Source organism: Terrapene carolina, unplaced genomic scaffold, assembly GCF_002925995.2.
Source record: "Terrapene carolina triunguis isolate 2854851 unplaced genomic scaffold, T_m_triunguis-2.0 Scaffold130, whole genome shotgun sequence".
Taxonomy (NCBI): Eukaryota; Metazoa; Chordata; order Testudines; family Emydidae; genus Terrapene; species Terrapene triunguis.
Window position 1 is genome coordinate 21,628,885 of NW_020664481.1, and position 26,786 is coordinate 21,655,670.

The 26,786-nt window shown below is 48.5% G+C and overlaps 1 protein-coding gene across 2 annotated transcripts in view; it reads right to left on the reverse strand.

Annotated features, from left to right (window-relative positions):
• The window catches only part of CPNE2 (copine 2), a 183,781-nt gene that overhangs the window by 68,256 nt on the left and 88,739 nt on the right, over positions 1-26,786 (reverse strand). For both annotated transcript variants that reach the window (XM_024213992.3, XM_024213991.3), the window contains exons 5-7: positions 19,915-19,986; positions 17,667-17,750; positions 9,692-9,781 (exon numbers count right to left, since the gene is read on the reverse strand). In XM_024213992.3, the coding sequence (XP_024069760.1) occupies positions 9,692-9,781; positions 17,667-17,750; positions 19,915-19,986 (246 nt within the window). The remainder of the gene's footprint in view (positions 1-9,691; positions 9,782-17,666; positions 17,751-19,914; positions 19,987-26,786) is intronic.

Here is a 26,786-nt window from a genome sequence, read left to right on the forward strand (position 1 = left end):
AGAGCAGATTTCGATGATGTGAGGATGACACCACTACCAGCAACCAGTCCACTAGCACTGCTCCAGACTTGAAATTTCCAAAAATTCCGTTTCAGAAATGTTGTAAAAGCTTTTGTGATAGACCCAGACCAGTTGGGAACAGCAGAGTAGCAGAAGGGAGATATACTGGTCACTGGATAAGTAGTTTTCTGTTCCCTGAGTGACCAGAGCAGGGGCTCCTCCAGGCTAATAGACCACCTGACTCCAATTAACCTGCTAAGAGTCAGGTGAGGCAGTTAAGCACCTGACTCTAATTAAGGTCCCTCTGATGCTATAAAAGGGCTCACTCCAGTCAAGCCAGGGGGAGCCAGGGAGCCAGAGGAGAGGAAGCGTGTGTGAGGAACTGGGAGCAAGAGGTGTGCAAGAAGCTGAGAGTGAGTAGGCGTACTGCTGGAGGACTGAGAAGTACAAGCGTTATCAGACATCAGGAGGAAGGTCCGGTGGTGAGGACAAAGAAAGTGTTGGGAGGAGGCCATGGGGAAGTAGCCCAGGGAGTTGTAGGTGTCGTGCAACTGTACCAGGAGGCACTATAGACAGCTGCAGTCCACAGGGCCCTGGGCTGGAACCCGGAGTAGAGGGCGGGCCCGGGTTCCCTCCCATACCTCCCAACTCCTGATCAAACACAGGAGGAATTGACCTGGACTATAGCTTCTACCAGAGGGGAAGGTCTCTGGACTGTTTCCTGACCCACAGGGTGAATCTGTGAAGTGAGCAAATCTGCCAATAAGCGCAGGACCCACCAAGATAGAGGAGGACTTTGTTCAAACTTGTTGTAGAAGTGGGATTTGGGGTGCACAGCGCGGCGGAAGAAGGAGGGTGATTTAAAAAAAAAAAGGGGAGAGGGTTTATTTATTTTTTCACCACAATGAATGACGTAGTGCGGGCACTGATACAAGCTACGGCGGCCCAGCAGGAGGCTACCCGTGTCCAGGCAGCCGCCCAACAGGAAGCAGTGCGGCTGCAGCAAGAGACTAATCGCCTGCTGATGGACCAGGCTGCTCAAGACCGAGCTATGTTGCGAGAACTGGTAAGCCAGGTAAAGACCCTTACAGAGCTGAATCGCGGCCATGATGGGATGCGGCTCATACGGGCCAGCCATTGGCTGCAGAAAATGACGCGGGAGGATGATGTAGAGGCATACCTTCTGGCCTTTGAGAGGACAGCCCTACGGGAGGCCTGGCCTCGAGATCAGTGGTCTGGCATCCTTGCCCCATTCCTGTGTGGGGAGGCCCAGAAGGCCTACTATGATCTGCCTGAAGAGGCTGCGGCAGACTACCCCCAGCTGAAAGCAGAGATCCTGGCCAGATCTGGGGTAACGACCGCAGTGCGGGCCCAGCGGTATCACGAGTGGAGGTACCAGGAAAACAAAACCCCGCGGTCCCAATTGTATGACCTCATCCATCTCGCACGAAAGTGGTTGCAAACAGAGTCCCGGAGTCCGGAAGAGATACTAGACGTTCTGGTCATTGACCATAGATGAGGGGACTACCGCCAGACCTTCGCGCCTGGGTAAGCCAGAACGAACCCTGCACCTACGACGAGGTCGTCGCAGTGGTAGAGAGGCGAAGGACGGCGAGGGAGCTGACCCAACCAGTTAAGGAAGAGGCACCCCGGGTTAAATTAGCAGCACCAAGCCCCAAAGCTCGGGTGACTGGGCCACCAAGAGGGCCCAGGTGGAAAAAGAGAGGGGCTGAAGGCCCACTACAGGCCACAAAGAGTTGGAGCACTGAGGGAGAAGAGGATCGTGATGTTAGACTGCCCAAACCAAGAGACCGGGGAACGCCTAGGGCTCCATACAGATGTTATGACTGCGGGGAGTGGGGACACATAGCTGCACAGTGTCCCAATGCTGAGGAGCCTATGCAGTGTAACCTGGGGAACTGGGCAGACCCATGATCCCTAATCCACCTTGTGGGGGTCTCACTAACCCCACATATGTACACCAGACCAGTGAAACTAAATGGGGTAGAGACCACAGCACTGGTTGATTCGGGGAGTGCTATCACACTTGTGTCGGGGAAGCTCGTGAAGCATAGTCAGCTGCTGTGGGCTAAGCATACGGGGATAACCTGTGTCCATGGGACAGTTGGTTATTACCCCACCATCCCAGTAAACATCGAGATTCAGGGGAACACTACTGAGGTAGCAGCAGGTGTAGTCCCTAAACTCCCATACCCGGTGCTCATAGGGAGGGACTTCCCAGGGTTTGGAGACTTACTCCCGGTAAGGGGATTGGAGAAAGGGGGAAACCCTGAAGTTAGTGAGGCATCCACAGTAGACTGTCAACCCCAAGTCTTCTCTGAAATATCCCCAGATTTGTTCTCCACTCCCAGACAGGGTAGAAAGACAAAAAGGGAAAGGAGGGCAGCTAAGGCCTTGGGAACCCCAAAGCCAGAGGGTCGCTCTCGTAGGTAGGCGGACCCGAGCAGCTAAAAAGGAGGCCACCCAGGAGGGAGAAGCACCCGAGTCTGACCCCCACCCTAACACTTCTGAACCAGTAGAGGCAACAGAGACTGGCCCCCTAGATCTCGGGCAGATTAGCCCCGGGAGAGGAAATTTTGGACGGGACCAGGCTGAAGACCCAAGGTACGACAACATTAGGAAGGAGGTGACTGAAATAGATGGGGTCCCCGTGGAAGGGAAAACCCAGGGACCAGGATCCTACTTCATAATGAAGAAGGATCTCTTATACCGGGTTGCACCAGTACAGGGGCAGAAGGTACAGCAGATCCTAGTACCTCAAAAACACCAGAATGCTGTGTTAAGTCTTGCCCATAGTCATCTTTTTGGGGGACATTTGGGGGTAGAGAAGACCCTGGCCAGGGTCCTACGACGGTTCTTCTGGCCCGGAGTACATGAAGAAGTGCGGAGGTACTGTGCGTCCTGCCCGGAGTGTCAGCTGCACAGTCCCCATCCCCACTTGAGGGCACCGTTAGTACCCCTTCCCATCATAGAGGTCCGCTTCGAGCGAATAGCCATGGACCTAGTGGGACCCCTGGAGAAGACAGCCCGGGGCCACCAATATATACTTGTCATTCTGGATTATGCTACTCGCTACCCAGAAGCCGTCCCCCTGCGAAACACGGCCTCTAAAACGATAGCTAAGGAGTTGGTGGGGATCTTTGCCTGAATGGGGCTACCAAAGGAGATATTAACAGACCAAGGAACCCCATTTATGTTGAAGCTAATGAAGGACCTCTGTACGCTGCTCCAAATACATACCCTGAGAACTTTGGTCTATCATCCGCAGACTGATGGGTTGGTAGAAAGGTTTAACCGAACCCTCAAGGATATGATAAGGAAGGTGGTTAGTCGGGACGGGAAGGACTGGGACACCCTACTATCTTACCTTATGTTCGCTATCCGGGAGGTACCTCAGGCCTCAACTGGATTCTCCCCCTTTGAGCTGTTATATGGGCGCAACCCCCGAGGCATCCTGCACATAGCCAAGGAAATTTGGGAGGAGGAACCCAGTGAGGGGAAGAACATAATAGAGCATGTGCTACAGATGAGGGACCGGATAGCCCGGGTCACTCCCATAGTGAGGGAGCACCTAGAAAAGGCCCAAGAGGCCCAGCAAACCTACTACAATCGTCAAGCCAAGGTTCGTCAGTTTCAGCCCGGTGACCGAGTAATGGTACTGGTACCCACGGCCGAAAGTAAGCTGTTGGCTCAGTGGCAAGGGCCCTACGAAATAGTTGAACCCGTAGGGGAAGTAAATTACAAGGTGCGACAACCGGGACGTTGAAAACTAGAATAGATATATCATGTCAACCTTCTGAAACCCTGGCATACCTGAAAGGCGTGCACAGAGGTTCGGGAAGACCTACACCCAGGGAACAAAAACCCTGGACAGGTGAGGGTGTCTCCCGATCTAACGACAGCCCAGAAGAAAGAGGTAACTGAGATGATCGCCCAATATCACGATGTATTCTCAACAAAGCCGGGTCGCACAACTGGGCCATATCATCACATCGTCACGAACCCTGGGGCCAGAGTAACAATGAGGCCCTACCGGGTGCCAGCAGCCAAAAGGGAGGAATTAAAAGCAGAAGTCAGGAAAATGCTGGAGATGGGGATCATTGAAGAATCTCACAGTCAGTGGTCCAGCCCAATAGTGTTGGTGCCCAAACCTGATGGTACCACGAGGTTCTGCAATGACTTCCGGCGACTAAATGAGATATCCCAGTTTGATGCCTACCCTATACCCCGCATAGATGAATTAGTAGACCGTCTGGGGAATGCCCGGTACTTAATGACCCTAGACTTGACAAAGGGGTACTGGCAGATTCCCCTAGCTGAAGATGCAAAGGAGAAGACAGCGTTCTCTACACCAGAGGGTCTTTTCCAGTATACGGTCCTTCCTTTTGGACTACATGGGGCCCCAGCTACCTTTCAGCGCCTCATGGACAAGTTATTACGCCCCCATGCCAGCTATGCTGCGGCCTACTTGGATGACGTGGTGATTCATACCCCAGACTGGGAAACCCACTTGAAGAAGGTGGGGGCGGTCCTTGATACCTTCAGGCGAGCTGGCCTTACGACAAACCGTTAAGTGTGCTGTGGGGTTCACAGAGGCCAAATATCTTGGCTACGTGGTAGGAAAAGGTCTGGTGAAACCTCAACTGAACAAGTTAGAGGCCATCCGAAATTGGCCACGACCAAGTAGTAAGAAGCAGGTTCGAGCATTCCTAGGGGTGGTGGGGTATTACCGGCGTTTCATTCCCCATTTTGCCACAAGGGCAAGTCCCCTAACGGACTTAGTGAAGGCCCATGGTCTGGATCCAGTCAGATGGTCCGACACAGCAGAGAGGGCATTTGCAGACCTACGGACTGCCCTCTGCAGTAACCCCGTATTGATAGCCCCGGATTTCACCAAGGAATTCATCCTTCAGACAGATGCATCCGAGGTGGGGCTAGGGGCTGTCCTGTCGCAGATGGCTGGGGAAGAGGAACACCCAATTCTCTACCTCAGCAGGAAACTCCTTCCGAAAGGAACAAAAATACGCAGTGGTAGAGAGAGAATGCCTCGCTGTAAAATGGGCCATGGAAACGCTGCGTTACTACCTGCTGGGGCGCAGATTTGTCCTCGTGACCGACCATGCCCCTCTTCAATGGATGCAACGGAACAAGGAAAAGAACACAAGGGTAACCAGGTGGTTCTTATCCCTCCAACCTTTCCAGTTCTGCATACAGCACAGAGCAGGGAGTCGCCATGGCAACGCCGATATCGGGCTTATCACGTGTGCACTGTCTGGCGTCCCAAGCTGCCCAACCCCTTGGTGTTGAGCAGGGGGGAGGGATATGTGATAGACTCAGACCAGTTGGGAACAGCAGAGTAGCAGAAGGGAGATATACTGGCCACTGGATAAGTAGTTTTCTGTTCCCTGAGTGACCAGAGCAGGGGCTGCTCCAGGCTAATAGACCACCTGACTCCAATTAACCTGCTAAGAGTCAGGTGAGGCAGTTAAGCACCTGACTCTAATTAAGGCCCCTCTGATGCTATAAAAGGGCTCACAAGAAGCTGAGAGTGAGTAGGCGTACTGCTGGAGGACTGAGAAGTACAAGCGTTATCAGACATCAGGAAGAAGGTCCGGTGGTGAGGACAAAGAAGGTGTTGGGAGGAGGCCATAGGGAAGTAGCCCAGGGAGTTGTAGGTGTCGTGCAACTGTACCAGGAGGCATGCTAAACAGCTGCAGTCCACAGGGCCCTGGGCTGGAACCCGGAGTAGAGGGTGGGCCCGGGTTCCCCCCATACCTCCCAACTCCTGATCAAACACAGGAGGAATTGACCTGGACTATAGCTTCTACCAGAGGGGAAGGTCTCTGGACTGTTTCCTGACCTACAGGGTGAATCTGTGAAGTGAGCAAATCTGCCAATAAGCACAGGACCCACCAAGGTAGAGGAGGAACTTTGTCACACTTTTTATTTTCATTTGTATTGATTTTACATTATTTCATGACATGTTGAATTGTAGTAGGGCATTATATGCATTGCCACCACTGACATCTCATTATCTGATGTCATAGTTAAAATATTCTATTTTTTAAAAGCATGACAGGCAGTTGCTACTTAGTACTGATTGAAACATCTCATCATCTTTTCTAGATCTAAGTGTCTCCTGAGTGTGTGGTAATGAAACAGTCTGACACGGTCGCTCGCCCCTTGTGCTGATTGTAAAGGCTCTTTATTACAGCAGGATTGGTAGCGTCACTTGTTATTAAGGTCACCCAACACTTCCCATTATAAAGCCCTATATCCAGTTGCTGACAACTTTGCCAAACTTTAACCACTGGGACTGAAACTTTTAAGTCTAGGTGTCTGTCTGCCTCAAGCTGAATTTCTCTGAAAAATTTCAGCCAAAATGGTTCAACAGTTTCCAGAAACAAGGTTTGAGAACATACTGTGTTCTACCTATGTTACATTTTGGTGACCTTTTCTTTGCTTTGGACCAGGGGCTTGAAATTGACCAAGGAGGGTGGCTTTTGTGTCAGGGAAATGTCATTAGCTGTCCCTGTGAAAATCTGCCCCGGCCAAGTTATAGGTTGGCCAAGTTATAAGCCCTTGAAAAAAATAAAAATCAGACTTTGCACATGCTCAGTAGAGATTTGCTAGATCTTCCCAGTTAAATTCCCTGAGGATTCTGTATGCACTGAGCATGCTCCAGCCTGGGGACTGAGCAGGACTTTCCCTGCAATTGCAGCTCTAGGCTGAGCTCCAGAACTGAAAGCAAGGAGACCAACTGTCTTTTCTGTGCTCCCAATGCCCCCCCCCCCCCCGCCACTGATGCCCAGACAATGAGAAGGAAGCATCCGAGGGTGCTAAAGGAGTTGGCGGATGTGATTGCAGAGCCGCCATTGGCCATCATCTTTAAAAAATCATGGCAATCAGGGGAGGTCCCGGATGACTGGAAAAAGGCTAATGTAGTGCCCATCTTTAAAAAAGGGAAGAAGGAGGATCCGGGGAACTACAGGCCAGTCAGCCTCACCTCAGTCCCTGGAAAAATCATGGAGCAGGTCCTCAAGGAATCAATTATGAAACACTTAGAGGAGAGGAAAGTGATCAGGAACAGTCAGCATAGATTCACCAAAGGCAAGTCATGCCTGACTAACCTAATTGCCTTCTATGATGAGATAACTGGCTCTGTGGATGAGGGGAAAGCAGTGGACGTGTTATTCCTTGACTTTAGCAAAGCTTTTGATACGGTCTCCCACAGTATTCTTGCAGCCAAGTTAAAGAAGTATGGGCTGGATGAATGGACTGTAAGGTGGATAGAAAGCTGGCTAGATCGTCGAGCTCAACGGGTAGTGATCAATGGCTCCATGTCTAGTTGGCAGCCGGTTTCAAGCGGAGTGCCCCAAGGGTCGGTCCTGGGGCCGGTTTTGTTTAATATCTTTATTAATGGCCTGGAGGATGGTGTGGACTGCACTCTCAGCAAGTCTGCAGATGACACTAAACTGGGAGGCGTGGTAGATACACTGGAGGGTAGGGATCGGATACAGAGGGACCTAGACAAATTAGAGGATTGGGCCAAAAAAAACCTGATGAGGTTCAACAAGGACAAGTGCAGAGTCCTGCACTTAGGACGGAAGAATCCTATGCACTGCTACAGACTAGGGACCGAATGGCTAGGTAGCAGTTCTGCAGAAAAGGACGTAGGGGTCACAGTGGACGAGAAGCTGGATATGAGTCAACAGTGTGCTCTTGTTGCCAAGAAGGCTAACGGCATTTTGGGCTGTATAAGTAGGGGCATTGCCAGCAGATCGAGGGACGTGATCGTTCCCCTTTATTCGACATTGGTGAGGCCTCATCTGGAGTACTGTGTCCAGTTTTGGGCCCCACACTACAAGAAGGATGTGTAAATATTGGAAAGAGTCCAGCGGAGGGCAACAAAAATGATTAGGGGTCTGGAGCACATGACTTATGGGGAGAGGCTGAGGGAACTGGGATTGTTTAGTCTCCAGAAGAGAAGAATGAGGGGGGATTTGATAGCTGCTTTCAACTACCTGAAGGGGGGTTCCAAAGAGGATGGAGCTCGGCTGTTCTCAGTGGTGGCAGATGACAGAACAAGGAGAAATGGTCTCAAGTTGCAGTGGGGGAGGTCTAGGTTGGATATTAGGAAACACAATTTCACTAGGAGGGTGGTGAAGCACTGGAATGCGTTACCTAGGGAGGTGGTGGAATCTCCTTCCTTAGAGGTTTTTAAAGTCAGGCTTGACAAAGCCCTGACTGGGATGATTTAGTTGGGGATTGGTCCTGCTTTGAGCAGGGGGTTGGACTAGATGACCTCCTGAGGTCCCTTCCAACCCGGATATTCTATGAATCTATGATTCTAAGCTGCCTGATTTGAATGCAGAGGGGACAGGAGACAGACCTTGGGGGAAGGAGATTGGTATGGAGATACTGGGAGGAAAACAAAGGAGATGACTGGGAGCCACAGGAGGAAGTGGGGAGCGGAGATTAGATAAGGAGCCATGGGAAGACTAGGACTGGCTGGGCAAAGAGATTGGGAATCAGTGGGGAGGGGAGACACCTGATGAGGAGCTGGGATGCAGGGGGAGAACTAGGACTGGCTGGCCAAGGAGACTGTGACAAGGAGCTGGGGCTGGAGGTTGGGAGCCATTGGGGAAGGAGAACATGGGCAGGGGGAAGAGAGAACAGACAGGGAGCTGGGGAGGGGGGTGGTGAGACTGGGAATGGGAATCTGGAGGGGGCAAATTAGGCCTGGGATAAGAAGCCTAAGGAGTGGAGACTGGGACTGAGAGCGGGAATGGGATGAGATATTGGGGTGGTGAAGAGACAGGACTGGGATAGGTTGGAGGGCAGAAGAGTCTGGGCCCACTGGAGCCCATTCCCCTCCAGAGCCTCACCATCCTCTGCTGCCAGCAAATCGCTGTGAAACCCCCTGGCAAAGCGTCTCATCCCCCTCTAATGCTGCTCCACTAAGAACCACAACCTCCTACCACTACCTGCTAGCAGTTACTCCATGAGCTCCACTTGCAGAAGTGTGTGTGGCGGCTCTAAAGACTCCAAGCCTGCTCATGACCCATGTGGCTAGCAAAGGTGATGCCACGTGCTGGAATTTCTGTTGCAGTTTGCCAGGAAACATTTGCTCAGGCGCTGCAGACAGCTGATGTGACTTTAGGAGAAAAAGAGACCGGTCACCCTGGATTTATCATAGAAACGTGGCCTTGCTTCTTGGTAGCATATGAACTCCTCCTCAGCGGTTCTGGATCTGTGTTAGTTTCAGCCTCGAAGCCATCTTCGCCCTTCCTCCCCCGCCATCCGCCACACTGTCAGAGGCTGAGTACCATAATGCAACAAGGAGGCAGAGCAACATAAGGGTCACTCTATGGGCAGGTCTACACTACGGGGCTAAGTCGACCTAAGTTACGCAACTCTAACGTAGCTGGAGTCAACGTACCTTAGGTTGACTTATTGCCGTGTCTACACTGCGCTGGGTTGACGGGAGAAACTCTCCCGTCGACTTACCGTATGCGTCTCGTTCCAGTGGAGTACCGAAGTCGACGGGAGAGTGATCGGCAGTTGATTTAGCAGGTCTTCATTAGACCCGCTAAATCGACCCCCAGTGAATCGATCACTGCGCATCAGTCCTCCAGTAAGTGGAGACCAGCCCTATATTAACAGTTACCTTGATCAGCTTTTCTACATCTCCATCACACAGCGACACTAAAGGCACAGTGAACGGCTTCCACACGGGATCCAACGTGTACTTAATCACCTGCAGTTTGGGAAGGAAGGAAAACGGTTCGATTAGAAGGAGCCAGTGGAAGTGAAGCGTTGAACACAAAGTACAGGCTGGAGACATGTTTTCAGTAACTTTCGACAGATAACAACTGGCATAAGGTTGGCATTGCTCTGCTGAAGTCAGAGGTGCTCCACCACATTAAATGGGAGTAGCATCACCCAGTCATGGAGGTTGTCACTGACACTGAGCACTCAACCATCGGTCTGGTCCACATTGCCACTCCTTTGTTGAAATTCAGCTTACGTGGTCTCAGAAATGGCAGTTTCTTGCTTGGAAACCTTTCCTGTTGGTCAGGACACAATTTTGTAGCATTTCATCAAAGTCTAAACCCAGGCAGATCTAATGTCTAGAACAAGGGTGGGCAAACTTTTTGGCCCGAGGGCCACATCGGCGTTGCCAAACTGTATTGAGGGCTAGGTAGGGAAGGCTGTGCCTCCCCAAACAGCCTGGCATCTGCCCCCTCCCACTTCCCCCTGACTGCCCCCCTCAGAATCCCCAACCCATCCAACCCCCCTGCTCCTTGTTCCCTGACCGACCCCTGCCCCTAACCGCCCACCGGGACCCCACCCCCTATCCAACCCCGCCCCCGCTCCCTGTCCCCTGACTGCCCCAACCCCTATCCACCCCCCCCGACCGGTCCCCCGGGACTCCCACGCCTATCCAACCCCCCTGTTCCACGTCCTCTGACTGCCCCCCCTCCGAACCTCCGCCCCATCCAACCACCCCCTGCTCCCTGTCCCCTGACTGCCCCCCGGGACCCCATGCCCCTTATCCAACCCCCACTCCCCACCCCCTTACCGGCCGGAGCCAGCCACGCTGTCCGGCAGGAGTTCGCAGCCACGCCGCCCAGAGTGCGGGCGGCGCAGCAAGCTGAGGCTGCGCGGTGGGGGGCGGGGGGAGAGAAGACAGCAGGAGAGGGGGCGGGGGCTAGCCTCCCCGGCCGGGAGCTCAGGGGCCGGGCAGGACAGTCCCGCAGGCCGGACGTGGCCCACAGGCCGTAGTTTGCCCACCTCTGGTCTAGCATCTTAGGCCTCCCCCATGGTTGACGCTGGGACTTTCAGAGTTAAGAGCATGAGCCTCTATAGCAGGAGCTAAAGAACCAACTCGGAGCCGTAGGACACTCGTATAGAACAAGCACTGAGGGGTGAATCATAGCAGTGTAGGGAAGAGGTTATCTAGTCCAGCCCCCTGCGCTGAGGCAGGAACAAGTAAACCTAGACCATCCCGGACAGGTGTTTATCCAACCTGTTCTTAAAAACTTCCAAAGATGGGGATTCCACAATCTCCCTTGGTAACCTGTCCCAGTGCTTAACTGTCCCTAGGGTTAAAAAGTTTTAAAATACCCAACCTAAATCGCCCTTGCTGCAAACTACGCTGATTACTTCTTGTCCTACCCTCGAGAACCACCAATCGCTGTGAAGCGTAACACACACTAAACAGCAGGGTTCATAAGCAAAGAAAACTTGCCTTCAGCCTCGCCTTTGAAAAGCTAGCAGAGAAGACTAAGATTGTATTTTTCCACGTGTTTCTCTCATTTAATACACCTTCCATTTCTTAAGGCCACACGCACAGCAGGTTTTTGGCCATGCAGAAAGGTGAACGCAAAATACATTGTTAGTCTAAAACTAAACTCTAAACACTATTTAGTCTACTATAAATACTAGTTAGTCTAAATACTTAACGCTAAATACATTGTTAGTCTTTAAGGTGCCACCGGACTCCTTGTTGTTTTTGTGGATACAGACTAACACGGCTACCCCCGATGCTAAATACATGTGGTAGGTAATTGCCTATTTATACATGGAAGTTTTGCTTTCTCCAAAGCCATCAAGTGGCTTCTACTGCAACCAGAGCATTTCGGTTTAGTTACAATCAGCATTAGCATTGCTCCTGCAGGAGAGGGTGAGCTTGGTCAGCAACTAGCGACAGGAACCAAGGACTGGCTTTTATTTTGCAGCGATGGGTGATGCAGACAGTCCCTCGTTAGGGAACAGGAAAAAAACCTGACATTAAGAGCACAGTTTAATGAAGGATTTGTAAACACCTCCTACATCAGGTTGGAAAGACCAGGGGGGAACCCACGCACATTAAGAATACACACTGTATGGTGCCCGTATGCTGCCAGACGCCAGGTCCTTGAGGTGGGTGTCTATGACAGGATCAATGCTTATTTCACCACATGGCACCCACCTGGATATTCACACCTTATTTTAAAACAGACTAATGACAGCATTATCCTACCACCTCAGACGCCTCTGTTACTGAACAGCAATGGGCTCAGACTAATAGCCAGGAACATACCAAAAGCTGCAGCCCAAAGGAACCGGCAATCGCTTTATTTCTGGCACCCCCCCAAAAAAGAATCTAGATGTTTCTGTCATTTGGAATTCCTTTGAGAGCAGCAGTTTATTTTCAGGGCTGTTAAATGGGACGTTATTTAAGCCTCTCTAAATGTGCAGAATTTTCCCCCGCTAGCCACTTAAAGAAAATAAAGCTTCAATAGATTCCGCTGCAATGTACGGCATTATGCTTCGCAACCCATGTATTTATTTAGTCTCAGGTTTCCCAATGAAGTCTGCAGCAGATAATGAACAAACCCTGCCACGTGGCCAGCAACGAGTCAAATGGGACTCACTAAAACGGGAGCCAGCAAACGGAAATCAAGTTTTCCCATGGAAAATTTCAGTTTTGTAAGAGAGGTGCATTGTGTCAGAAAATTGTTCCAAAATTCCCAACCAGCTCTATTTTTCAGTTCATCTTAGGTCTGAATTGACGGTCCTGGGTTTGAAATTCTCTGTTTACCCTGGGCTTAAGCAGTCACGGGAACCGTACTGATTATTCTGCCCTTGAGTTTAAGTGCCTTGGCCAACATTTTCAAAAGCAGCCTCTGATTTTGAGTGCCAAACTTGAGACATTTTTGAGAAGCACCAAGTATCTGCTGCTCTGGTTGAAGTCAAGGTAAGGGGATGACTATCAGTGGTCAAAAAATTGGAAAATGTTTGTATTCCCTTTTTAATTAAAAAAAAAAATCCAAACAGCTCTCAAAAGACCAGCACAAATCACAGAGTAAAAGTAAAACAAGGTCTGTTTCAGATACTTCCACCTTTTCCTCACTCATACCATGTATTTTCCCTATAAACAGTATTTCCCTCCCTTTTGCTAGCAATAAATCTAGAATATTAACTAGATTCCCACCCCCCAGAAGAAGAAGAATACAAAAGTTGTGAACCCAAGTTCTGAAAAGTGAATGATAGCCTAGAATAATTAATGCTTTTCAGACTAGTCCATTTTGTCCTCTTAATTATGCATTTGATTTTATGGAATCATACAAAAAAGTGACCCACTACACCCAAATACACAATATTTCAACAAATTGGCTAGTGTATGTCTGCAGCATCGGAATTAGAATTATTGGAATTAGGACAGCACAACTGTGTGTCATAGGCCATATACAGAAAATAGCGGAGATTCCCCTTTAGCTCAAATGGCAGGGTGCTTTTGTGGGATCTGAATTCTATTCCCACTGTCATTATTAAGTTTTGAGGAGCTGTGTGATGTAGTGTAGGGACAACTGAATTACTTAGATGGTTAAAAATGGTTATAATATGCTCTTTCCACATTGGGGATCAATATACTAAGTTTTCAAAGAAATTTTCAAAGCCCCTACACATACAGGCCAAATATAGGCAAAGCTATTGCAGAATGAGCCATTACAGAATAGCTTCCTGGGCAGACACACTATTCTAGCAATAATTATTCTGAAATAGTGTCACGGATCACAGCATGGCCAGGCACCAGGAGAGTCAGAGCCCAGGGTCAGGGCCAGAGTCAGGAACTGAGCAGGGCTGGTGTGGACTGGAGCAGGGCAGGAACAAGACTGGGAGAACAAGGCTGGAGCAGGAGCAATCACGGCTGTGGGCGGAAGTGTAGAGCAGCCAGTGACCTGCTGCTACTGCTGAACTCCAAGGCAGACCTGTGGGCACCTTGAAGCCAATCAGGCAGCCCAGCCAATGAGGTGCTGCTGCTGCAGCCCAGCTGGGCTCATTTACTGGCCCGAGGACTGAGCCAGCTAGCCTCAGGATCAACTGAAGGAACTCCAGCCCATAGTTCATGACAAACAGGGCATCCACACAGGTAGCTATTTTATACCGCAGTGGCTGTGTGTGGCAGAATGTAACCCTGTGTTCACATCCTGCCGGCTATTGTAATCATTCTTGTACAAGGTATGCCTTGTGAGGTATCATTTGAAAACTCATAATTTGCTGGTCAGTATCGTCCTGACAACATATGTGTGGCAACACTGTACGTGAAGTTATACTGTGGTGATCTTAACATATATGCCAAACCCCACAGCCCTGCCCAAACCTACTGGCAAACTGCTCTGTCCTAAACAAAGGAACATGTGCTCTACTTAATTTGCACTTAAGCAGTAAACAGAGCCATCAAGCAGGAAGGGACACAAACAAAGCTTGAACAAGTGAGGGGAAAAAAGCAGCAGGGAACATCCTTCCACATAGACTCTTTGTCTCCCGGTGCCCAGCTGGAAATGTTTTTCAAGAGAAGGATTGAAACTAGAAAAAGGAGGGACAAACACCCCAATGCAGCCGTCTTTCTTTCCCGGCCCATCGCATTCACGGGACCTGAAGCAACAAAGGAAGCTTCGCTGGACTCTGGGGGAAGGGGTCCTGAGTGACAGGGTTTGGTCAGTAAGACTGCCGGAAGCATGTGGTAAGAAACTTTGCTTGAATCTGAAATAGTTTGTTAAGTTAGCTATTAGTAAACGTCTTATCTTTATTATTCTTGAAACCATTTCATACTTTTATGCCTCATTACTTGTACTCACTTAAAATTTAGTTCTTTGTAGCTGATAAACTTGTTTTATTGTTTTATCCAATACAGTGTGTTTAAATTGAAGTGTCTGGGAAACGCCACTGAGGCTGACAAATTGTGTGCATGTTATTCTCTTAAAGGAATATAGAACTTAAGGACTTAATATAACTTGTATTGTCCAGGAGGGGGTTGGGCAGTACAGGACATACATCTCTGGGGGGAAATCTAAGACTGGGGGTGTGTAGGTGTCACCCTGCCATATAACCAAGGCTGGTGAGAGCCAGAGTGTAACCCAAGCGTGGCTGGCAGGCTGCAGTCACTCAGGGTGGGGTTTGTATGCTGGAAGGCTGTTTGTGAGTGGCCCAGGTGGGAGCTACTTCAGCAAGGCATTGTAAGGCACCCACGGTTGTGGGGATTAGTCTGGACTGTACCCTGGTATGTCACACTATGCCACTCAATTCCCCCATTGAACTCAATGAGGCGTAAGCACCTGCTTAAATGCTTTGCTGAATCAGGGCGTCCCCGACCATTTCCCCACCAGGAACACAAGGACAGAAAGCCTGAAAGAACTAACCTGTGATAACAGCTCCTCAATTCAATCCTTGAGAGCTGAAAGAAATTGTGTCCAGTCCCGTCTTTCGGGACTATCTTCACAGTGAAGCTGTCAGTGAACTGCCCCACTTCCCTTCTTTGCTAAGTGGCAAGAGCCATGGGTAAACAGCAGCCATTCCCTTTGAAATGAGCTTTGGGGGTGGGGAAAGCACGCATTAAGTCTAACTTTCAAACGAGAAGATTCTTGTGTCTCTCTCACCTGACTCTTGCAACTACCCCACGGTGCTGAACAGTGAAGCTGAGAGGAAGGGCTATGGCACCTCCGCAAACAACCTCTCAGCGTCATTTGTCAGTGAGGACAGAGCTTCAGCACAGCTGTAGCATACAGGTGCACGCGGGCTGGGAAAACAGCCTCAATTCCCCACGCCTAGGAGCCAGCCAGAGCTTTCATCTGTGGCCCTCTCATTAGGTTCCAGCCCACAGAGGGTCTGCAGCCACGTTTGGTGCACGCAGGGTAACGTACAAACACACGCTCTCCTCCCACAGCCTTGTTGCTGCTTGTCCTTTACAGGCAAAAACCCCAGCCCTCCCCCAGAGCCGGAACAACCAAAGATAACCTTTCCGTAAACGAACAGGAAACATTCCCAGCTGTGACAGATGGTGTACGGTCAGCGTCACTCCCCTGAAGTTATTCAAACTCTGCCGATTTACACCAGCTGAGGACTTAGCCCAAAGCATTTTGTACTTGTACAGTGCCTTTTTTTTTTTGTTTAAACACAAGTTGACGACTTCCAAGCACGTCCTGAGGCTGCTTGAAGGTAAGGAAGCATGATCCCCATTTTACACATGGGGAAACCGAGGCACAGAAAGGGGAGTGAATTGCCCAGGATCAGACAGAGGTAGTGGCAAAGTCAAAAATACAAACCTGTCTCCTTAGTCCAGGGCTCTCGACTCAAGACAATGGGCCAGATGCTAAGCGGGTGTTCAGTGGTGTCGCTCCACTGAAGTCCACAGAGCTGTGCTCTTTCATGCCAGCTGAGGAGCTGACCCAATGCCTCCTCAATTAGCATGGTTTAATGCTAAATTAAATGAGTCCCTTACCTACTATTGCAACCCTTGTTCTGTCTTGGTCACCTCTCACCAGGATCAACGTGACCAGCCTGCTTTGCCCCTCTCCAGTTTATCCAAAATCCTGCTGTTTCTCCTGCTTTTGCTGCTCCAGCTACATCATCCCTCCTTGAGTCCTTGCCTGGGCTCTTCGTTTTTACCTCAGGTTCAACCCCCTCTTCTCCATGGCTCTACACTCTTGACCCCTCTTCCAGCTCTGCTCTCCTGCAGTCCTACTCCACCGTCCCCTCCCAATCCATTCACTTTACCGGTCCTTCCTTCTTCCCCACCCTCGCTTGGATTCATTCAGACTGCCCTGACTGCAGTGCATCCTCTCCACCTCCTTAAGACACACTTCTTACATGAAGCCTAAGTTGGTCTCCTCTCTAATCAGGCCTCCACACTCTCCTATCTGTATATTGTTACCCTGTGCTTGGTTGGGTGGAATTCAAGTCACAGGCTCTTTGGGCCAGGTGGAATGTCTTCTCTGCAAAGTGCTGTGCATAGCTATAACACTTACATAATTAGGGTTTCTGATGTTCAGTTTTAACTGATAAATACCAACGAAGCCCCCTCCCCATAAAAACAAATGAAATCTGTATATCCAATGAACACTGAGAAAACCCTGGAAATTGTGACTTGTATCTAAGGGCCTGTCCACATGAAGCAGTAATGTGGACTACAGGGGTGTGATTTCTAAAATGCACCAACATGTTGTGCATTAATTGGACTGTGCAGACCCTGCTGGTGCGCAGTCAGCGTTCACTAGTGCACTTTAACATAGTACGGTTTGAAACAGTATTACATTAAATTAAAGCATGCTAGGGATCATTACAAAGAGATTATTCATTACAGTAAAAACTATTGTAATGAGTAATGTACAATACGTATTACCAGTTACAGTCCATACAAAGAGAAAGCCCTGAAGAAAACCCAATCTTTGCACAGAAGTAAAAAATTGCTAAAAATAACCTCCACCCCCAAACCTCAGAAGCCCTAAAAATACATTGATTATAGAATCATAGAATCGCAGGACTGGAAGGGACTTTGAGAGGTCATCTGGTCCAGTCCCCTGCACTCATGGCAGGACTAAATATTATCTAGACCATCCCTGACAGGTCATTGTCTAACCTGCTCTTAAAAACCTCAATTATTTGTTTAGCTTATTTGCTGCAACTCTGACCACCACCAACTCTCCCACTTTCCAAGTCAAACAGTCTCAGCTGGACATGGGTAGGCAAAGAAATGGATTTACAACAAGGTCCACCTGTCCGCTCACCTCTGATCAGTGATACTATCAGAAAAAAGGTTAAGGACAAAAAAAGTACCAAGTGGCTAACCTAAAACCTCAAATACTAGTCCCACTCACCTCCGTTCTGTGGACCAGCATCCATTTCCCATCGTCGCCTGGTTTATAAAACTCTAGAAATGGATCGGACTTTCCAAACAGGTCCTGTGGGAAAATACAACATGGGTTATACAATTATTTCCGTTCAACTGTACGATGCTCAGGCATGGGACACCCTGCAAAAGGAAAATGACACTCTTCACTACAAGTTAGAGGACTTCATAGTCCTAGTTGTCTTCTGCCGAGGCAGGGAAGAATATAACACAGAATTAAAGTGACAATACATGGTTATTAAACATCCCCTAGCAAGTTTTACAAGTTTAACTGATAGGATTAGTAATAAGCACCTAGAATGGGAGTATTGTTATAAAAGAGACTGGTCTCCTATTTATTTTGACCTGCACATTGTAAGTATTAAGGGTGTGGTTTTCAAAAGCTCTCAGCGTTAGTCTGACGCTGCTCCTATTTGAAATCAATGATAAAACTCCACTGATGTGATGGGTGCAGTGTTACAGCAAAGCCCTCTTGAAACACACACCCTAAACTCTTAGGACTTGTCTTCAGAAGTGTGGACACATGTGTAGCACTTTCAAATTTCCAGCAATTTAGGTTGTCCCTGTACATTTAACAGGAGGCGGCTAAACTGACAATAGACAGGTGTAAATCAATGTAAGAGTGTCCACACACCACGCTGCATCCCTTTAATTAAACTGGTTTCAAATCCCACCTTCAGTTCAACAACTCTGTTTAGACCAGACCCTAGTACAGGAGGAGGAGTACCTACGCTGATGGGAGAAGCTCTCCTGTTGGCGTAGGTAGTGTCTTCATTAAGGGCTACAGTGCTGTAAGTGTAGACAAGCCCTTACATTGTTAGAGACACCACTCACACAAAGAGTAACACTGGCTATCGGAAGAAGGTCTCCAAGCCCCACATTTTCAAAAGCACAGGGAGAGGGTCTGTCTTTATGAAAGAGCTCACGAACTTTATTGGGAACCGTGAAGCTAAAATTCCGTGCAACCCTGAAGACTTACAAGGCAGAGGTATATTTAAGAAGTGCTACATTAAACTCTTGCAGCCAAACTATTTTACCCAGAAGCCCAGAGAAATGCATAAATTCAACAAATGCAAACACATTAACCAAGTACAGATGGACACTGCAACATCCTAAATGCCTATCGCCAACACGTTTCCCATTTGGCCCACATTTTACGGTAAATTGTTCCAGTAGAAAAACTGCCCAAGTTTACAGTTTTTCCATGTGCGATCTCACATTCACAGTCCTAACAGCAACATGCTGAGTGGGTTCTATAGAGAATATGCATCCCGCATGCAACGGAAAACCACGTCGCTGAGTTCAGGTTTAGAAAAACATCTGAAGCGTTAAAAAATAAAAAAATGCACAAACGTCCCGGAATGAAAAGATATACGCAGCAATAAGGAGCGAACGGAGCAAACCCTTTATGGTTTCTCTAGAGCAAACCACATCAGCCTTGACAGACAGATCATGTAATAATCAGAGACATGCTGACTCTGCTCCAGCCAATGCTGTTTGCTGTTAACTTTCACTCTATCTTTAGATACCTCCCCGATAAAGAGCCGCTTGTTTCCTGCCAGTTTATAGACACACTCTCTCTATGTATGCAGAGAGATTATTTATAGGCGCACTCACACCGGGCATAGGGAACCATATTGACACTGTTAGTTACAGCCAATACCCACAATTTAATCCATGAGCAGTCCACTTCCCATCAATGGCATTACTTGTGGCGTAAGGGATCAGACTCTGACCCTGAATGGTTAGTGAAAACAAGTTTGTTGCTTAATATCCTCAAAAGACAAAACACTCAACAAAGCTGGTGGAAAGAGGAAGGAAAGCGGCAGCAGCAACAACACATGAGCGAATCATAGGACTGGAAGGGAGCTCGAGAGGTCATCTAGTCCAGTCCCTGGTCTGATCCCAGGGTCCCAGCTCCACTCCACTGCAGCCCCTTTCATCAACGGATCTCAAAGCAATTTACAAAGGAAATCCGTATCCCCATTTTACAGATGGGGAAACTGAGGCACGGGGAGACAAAATGCCTTGCCCCGGTACCCAGCAGGCCAATGCTAGAGATGGAATAGGACCACAGGGCGATTGAGTCCCAGTACAATGATCTATCCATTAGGTTCTCATGAGTCACTGATACCTTTACAAGTGATGGTTTTCAGGCTCCCATAGCTGATAAAGAGGTTTAACGTTTGCACGTTGAGAATAAAACACCCACACACCTTTTTATCCAGTTTTCTGCCAGCCATGCTCAGAGTGATCACTCTGTTATCTGACAGCTCTTGGGCAGCTATCTGAAAGACAAGAGAAAGTTTTATTCATTTTTAGAATGAAAATTAAATTCACTGATTAATTGCACACGAGATTCCAAAGCCAAAACTACGAAAGAGCATGTTAGGCCTTCTTTGTTTGTTTAATCGTTTACTGTTTAGAATGAGATACATCCCTACATGCTGCACAAGACCTGTTCTCAAATAAACTCATTACATAGCCTAAAAATACAGCAAGGGTTAGGAACTAATATCACCCTTGTCAAAAACTGTAGGTAATTTTACCAGTCCAGACACAAGTCTATTCCCCCCCCACCCCGCCTTTTACTAGCATTGTTAATGAAAAAACAAAAAAAGACTATTGAGTTTATAAAAACATCATCACCCTCGTCACTGAACGGAGAAATTTACAAAGTTGATTTATACACATGACCCATAATTAGACCATCTATGGCCCTGATCCTGCAATTGGATGCAAACGTCCGCATCCATTCGCCCATATGCAGCCCCACTGAACTCAGACAGACCCAGATGCAGGATGGGGCTCCAAGTGTTGCTACTAGGATTCAGAAGGAACCATCAAGGTACTTTTCTTCCCCTCCACTACTCATTAGTACTGCTCGGTGTCTTTGAAGCTTAAAACTGAAATCTAGTCTCCTTTACCCCTATAGCCTAGACATACTGGTTCTTTGTTGTACAGCTGCTGAGTTAGTTCAGTCCACCCGCCTAATGCTTATTTCCTGCCTCCCGCCCCACTCCATGGTGGACTCCCTCTGTTCTCTAGTCTTCCCATGTCACGCTTCAGTACAACATCCATAACGCAAACATTGCGCCCATTTGCAAATGCAGGTTGGGCCATTTTCTCTTTTGCCCCATTTAGATTTCACCCCCAAAAGCTTCGGTGAAATCAAACTGGTAGAATGAAAAATAATTCCATGGGAATAATATGGCTGGCATCAGTGCAATGTGTTGCATTTCCCCCCTCAATTCGCCTCCTGCCCTAGCCTTGGAAAAGTGACATTGAAAATAGCTTTTTTCCTCCAACAACCTTTGCTTCCCAAAATGATTAGACTAAAAAACAGTGAGTCATGGAGCATCTGTTGGGCTTGAGCTAAGTGGAGCTGGTTATCATCATAAGAACATAAGAATGGACATACTGGGTCAAACCAATGGTCCATCCAGCCCAGTATCCTGTCGTCCGACAGATCCATCATCCCCTGTCGTCCACTCCCAGCTTTTGGAAGTCTGAGGTTTAGGGACACCCAGAGCATAGAGTTGAGTCCCTGACCATCTTGGCTAATAGCCATCGATGGACCTATCCTTCATGAATTTATCGGAGTCTTTTGTGAATCCAGCTATAATTTTGGCCTTCACAACATCCCCTGACAACTAGTTCCACGGGTTGACCGTGTGTTGTGTGAAGAAGTACTCCCTTTTGTTTGTTTTAAATCTGTTACCTGTTAATTTCATTGGGTGACCCCCGGTTGTTGTGTTATGGGAAGAGGTAAGTAACACTTCCTTATTCACTTTCTCCACACCACTCATGATTTGAGAGACCTCGATCATCTCTCTCCCCTTAGTCATCTCTTTTCTCACCTGAACAGTCCCAGTCTTTTTAATCTGTCCTCATGTGGAAGCTGTTTCATAGCCACAAGCATTTTTGTTGCCCTTCTCTGCACCTTTTCCGATTCGAATCTATCTTTTTGTAGATGGGGCAACGAGAACCACAGGCAGTATTCAGGGTGTGGGCGTACCATGGATTTATACAGTGGCATGATGATATTTTCTGTCTTATTATGTATCCCTTTCCTAATGATTCTTAACATTCTGTTTGCTTTTTCGACTGCTGCTGCTCATTAAGCTGATGTTTTCAGAAAACTGTCCATGATGACTCCAAGCTTTCTTTCCTGAGCGACAACAGCTAATTTAGACCCCAGCATTTTGTGTGAATAGTTGGGATGATGTTTTCCAATGTTCATTACTTTTCATTGATCAACATTTAATTTCATCTGCCATTTTGTTGCCCAGTCACTCAGTTTTACAAGATTCCTTTGTAACTCTTCACAGTCTGTTTTGAACTTAGCTATCATGAGTTATTTTGTATCATCTGCAAACTCTGCCTCCTCACTGTTCACATAAGATCATTTTTTCCAGATCATTGATGAATAGGTTGAGGCTTTCTGAAAGTCCAAGTACACTATGTAAACTGGATCACCTAGTCCATATATTTGTTGCTCCCCCTCCCCCAAACAATTGTAATAGATTGGTGAGGCATGATTTCCCTTTACAAAAGCCATGTTGACTCTTCCCCAACATATCACGTTCGTCTATGTGTCTCACAATTCTGTTCTTTACTATAGTTTCAACCATTTCCCCTGGAACCGAAGTTAGGCTTACCGGCCTGCAATCACCAGGATCGCCTTTGCAGCCTTTTTTAAAAATCGTTACATTAGCTATCCTCCAGTCGTCTGTACAGAGGCTAACACAGTTAGTAGTTCTGTAATTTCATATTTGAGTTACTTCAGAACTTTTGAGTGACAACCATCAGGTCCTGGTGACTTACTAATGCTTCATTTATCAATTTGTTCCAAAACCTCTTCCACTGACATCTGAATCTGAGACAGTTCCTAAAAAGAATGGCTCAGGCGTGGGAATCTCCCTCACATCCTCTACAGACCAATGCGAAGAATTCATCTAGCTTCTCCGCAATGGTCTCATCTTCCTTGAGGGCTCCTTTAGCACCTTGATTGTCCAGTGGCCCCACTGATCATTTGGCAGGCTTCCTGCTTCTGATGTACTTAAAAAAAATGTTTGCTGCTAGTTTTTGTGTCTTTTGCTAGTTGCTCTTCAAAGTCTTTTTTGGCCTGCCTAGTTATACTCTTACCTTTGACCTGCCAGCGTTCATGTTCCTTTCTATTTTCCTCAGTAGAATTTGACTTTCAATTTTTAAAGGATGTCTAACCACCTCTTTTGCTCCGTTTAACCATGTTTGCACTTCTTTGGTCCTCAATGTTTTTTTTTAATTTGGGATATTGTGACGGGATCACCTCTACTAACTGCTCAATGGTGCCTCCTTGTGGCTCATCTGGGGAACTAGCTCTGCCACCTGGTCTGATGCCACTTCCTGCGGTTACTCAGCCCGTCATTCCCCTCACTTACTCTGTGACCTCTCATGCACCAGGAGCTGCAGCTCTTTCCTCTTCATGGCTTAGCCCTCCGGCTAAGTCACATTAAAGTTCTCCCCCCTTCTGGGGTAACATCAACGTCTGCTTCCAGCTGCCTCTAAATGGGCTATCCCTAGTGTGCCACTCCAGTAGTGACTTGTAGGGGAACCCGGGCCCACCCTCTACACCAGGATCAACTTCTGTTGGCGAGAAGAAGAACTAGGGGTCACCAAATGAAATTAATAGGCAGCAGGTTTAAAACAAATAAAAGGAAGTTCTTCTTCACACAGCGCACAGTCAACTTGTGGAACTCCTTGCCTGAGGAGGTTGTGAAGGTTGGGACTATAACAGCGTTTAAAAGAGAACTGGATAAATTCATGGAGGTTAAGTCCATAAATGGCTACTAGCCAGGATGGGTAAGGAATGGTGTCCCTAGCCTCTGTTTGTCAGAGGGTGGAGATGGATGGCAGGAGAGAGATCACTTGATCATTACCTGCTAGGTTCACTCCCTCTGGGGCACCTGGCATTGGCCACTGTCGGTAGACAGGATACTGGGCTAGATGGACCTTTGGTCTGACCCAGTACGGTCATTCTTATGTTCTTATGAGAGAGAACTGAAGAAGAGCTCTGTGTAAGCTTGAAAGCTTGTCTCTCTCACCAACACGAGTTGGTCCAATAACAGATATTACCTCACCCACCTTGTCTTTCATTAACGTCACACAAAAGGATCCTAGACATTAGAAAGTTAAACCCTACTGGGTCTTCTCTACAAATGCAAATGGTTTCCCCAACCGAATCTATGACTCTGGGCAGAATCTGCATTTCATTCGTCATCCCGGCACTTGGGATGTTTAAATTGATGGAAAAGCTTAGTGCCTGCTCCCAGCCAGATCAATCGGATTCCTCACTGGCAAACTTTCTAACCTGCTTTCCGTTCACGAGGCTATCACAGAGAACGGGGCTGACCTGTCGCTACTGTAAGTCAGTGGACACCAGTTTTCACCAGCTGAGGGCCTGGCCCCAAGGGCCAAAACCATCCATTGTTGCTACTCAAGTTATACCAGGCATGAATGTAGCCCAGCACATAATGAGTTAAAGAGGCATCTTTCACCCTTCTATAAACTGAAAAATAGCTTTCACTGCCAAAAACCAGTGGGATGGTTTTGTCTGGAATATGCTCTAATGTGTTTCTTGGTATTTTAAGGAAGGGAACATTTTATAACAAAAAAATATAAAGTCATTTATGTTGCCAGTCATTTATCTGCTGTTTTTTAGAAAAGGCTTCATCCTCCTCTAAGAGCTGTCCCCCTCCCAACCCATCCTCTTCCACTGCACCCTGCTGCCTAGCACTGCCTCCAACGTTTTGTGTGACAGAGGGTATTACACCAGGCATGACAAACTCCTGGCGTCGCCACGGGGCTCGGCAGCAGAACACAGGGGGATGAAACCGCAGCGGAAGACCATCAGGCTCCAGAGAACTCAGAAGGGTAGAAATACACACATTTTGATTTGTATTAGTAGGATAATATTTCAGAGCGTTCCCCGATGCAAGATCCCTGCACGAGTATTTAAGAGGAAGCATAATCACATCTAGGTCATTACGAAACTTGGGAAATCAAGGGACAATTTTCGTCAGAAGGAGCAATCAGAGGACTCTTGCTGCTTAAGAAAAATGCAGAGGCAGTAGAGAGTTATAGCCTGTCGTGTCTCTTCAGACAACTGGGATAGAGCACCATTTATGGCCTCTGAATAACTAGTAGAACAAAGCACTTTAAGTATAGACCTCTGCTCTAGGAGAGGGAGACAACTCGCACGCTTAGGGAGATGCTGATTGTATTATGGTACATGCTGAACTTCCTCATACCAAAACGTGTTGTGTGTGGTTCAAGGGCACTATACGGCCCCCGCACGGCCCAGCATAGAAGTGGAGATTTCACTGCAGAAGCACACAGGAGACCAGCTGCTTCAGGAGGATGGACAGAACGGTCAGCGCTGGCATGTTTCGCAGTGTAAGGATACCCGGGGATGGGTCAGTTGCAAGGACTGAACCCGGGACCTCTGGATTTAAAAGCATTAATGGCTCAAGAACCAGGCCTGTATGTCAGGGTCGCCGACAGCGGGTTCGGGCCCCCCAGCAAGGGCGGACCAGCTAAACAGGGCCGACGAGAGGTGGGGGAAGCCGGGGAAGCCGGGCCCCCTTCCAGACCGCCGGGCCCCGGTACTTTGTACCGGCTTCCCCCCCCCTGTCTGGAAGTGACAGCAGACTGATCTCTGTAGGCTGTCTGGCCATCAGAGGGGCACCAAGACGCTGTTGGTTAGTGCATTACAACAGGCTGCCTGCGGCTCCAGGGAGGAGATGCTAAGCACAGGGCTGCTCTCTCATTACCATCTTTCACCCTTCTCAGGACCAAATACGTCACTATCTGCCCTACGCAGGCAATGTCCAAGGCCCAGAGCTAGGAGGGGAATGGATCACTCCTATGAATAAGGAGCCTGGAAAGCTGATGAAGGCTAAAGAGAGTGCTTTAAGAAGAGGCAGCAGGCCTTCATGGATAAGCCATCAGGCTGAGAGTCAGAGGCCCTGGGTTCTAGTCCTGGCTTGGTGACAGATGTGTTGTGTGACCTCAGGTAAGTTGCTTCCCCTCTCCAATGTGGGGATAATGACAGTGGGCAGAAGTCTAGCATGGAAGGCCCTACAGGAGGGACACAAAGCCAAGGCTGGAATTTAGGCTGTACCCCGTTCGTTCCTTTGCTAATAAGGTTAAGCCCCAGGAAGGCAGCGTGCATGACCCGATACCGTGCACACACACTCTGCAGCAGGGCGGGACGGGCAGCTGCTCCCGAGCCCACTGTAACGTTTAATCGCGCTGTATCTTTTGCTGGCTGTCTCCTCGTTCCCCTTTCATTTCGCGCTCGCTCTGGGCCCATGCCAAGTCTGACTCAAAGCACCGCAGCTATTAACAACCTAACAAGCGACGGATCGTGCTTCGGAAGCACACACCTTTGCAGCAGAGAGGTTCTGTTACCAGGCAGCCTTATCTCCTTGGATAATAAGTTAAGCAGCATAAGTGAGTTTGGTGACTGAAATTATTTTACGCCTCTTCCCTGCCCGTGCTTGGGGGGGAAAAACCCGCACATAATTAACCCCCCTTCCACTCTACCTACAAACAAATTCAGATGGTCTTTCAGCTGGACGTAGGGTCCACGCCCTGACTGTGGTATGAAACTCTTAGCACAAGCTTCAAGCATTGTACAGAGCTTAGTGGAGAGTTTACCCCTTTCCCATGACCGTCCATTCTGTAGGCGCACGGGGGTCCACCTCTAGGTTTTGCAAAGAAGGGTGCTTGGAAATTTGGCCTCCGTATTCAAAGGAGGGACGCTCTGGTTGGAAAGACTTAGCACCCCAAGAAAAGGCGATTGACAAAATGCTGGGGACAGGGAGGTCATTGGCTCATGAACAGATAGTGGGAGGAGAGAGTAGGTGACCCAGCACCAATGGGGAGTCTGTCGCTGGCAAAGTTACTCACTCCAGAGAATGGGAGGGTCAGAGAAGTTTGCTTCATCCCAGTTCTGAATGGCTCTAAAGCAGGGGTCCCCAACGCGGTGCCCGCGGGTGCCATGGCGCCTGCCGGGGCGTCTAAGTGCACTCACGTACTGGCC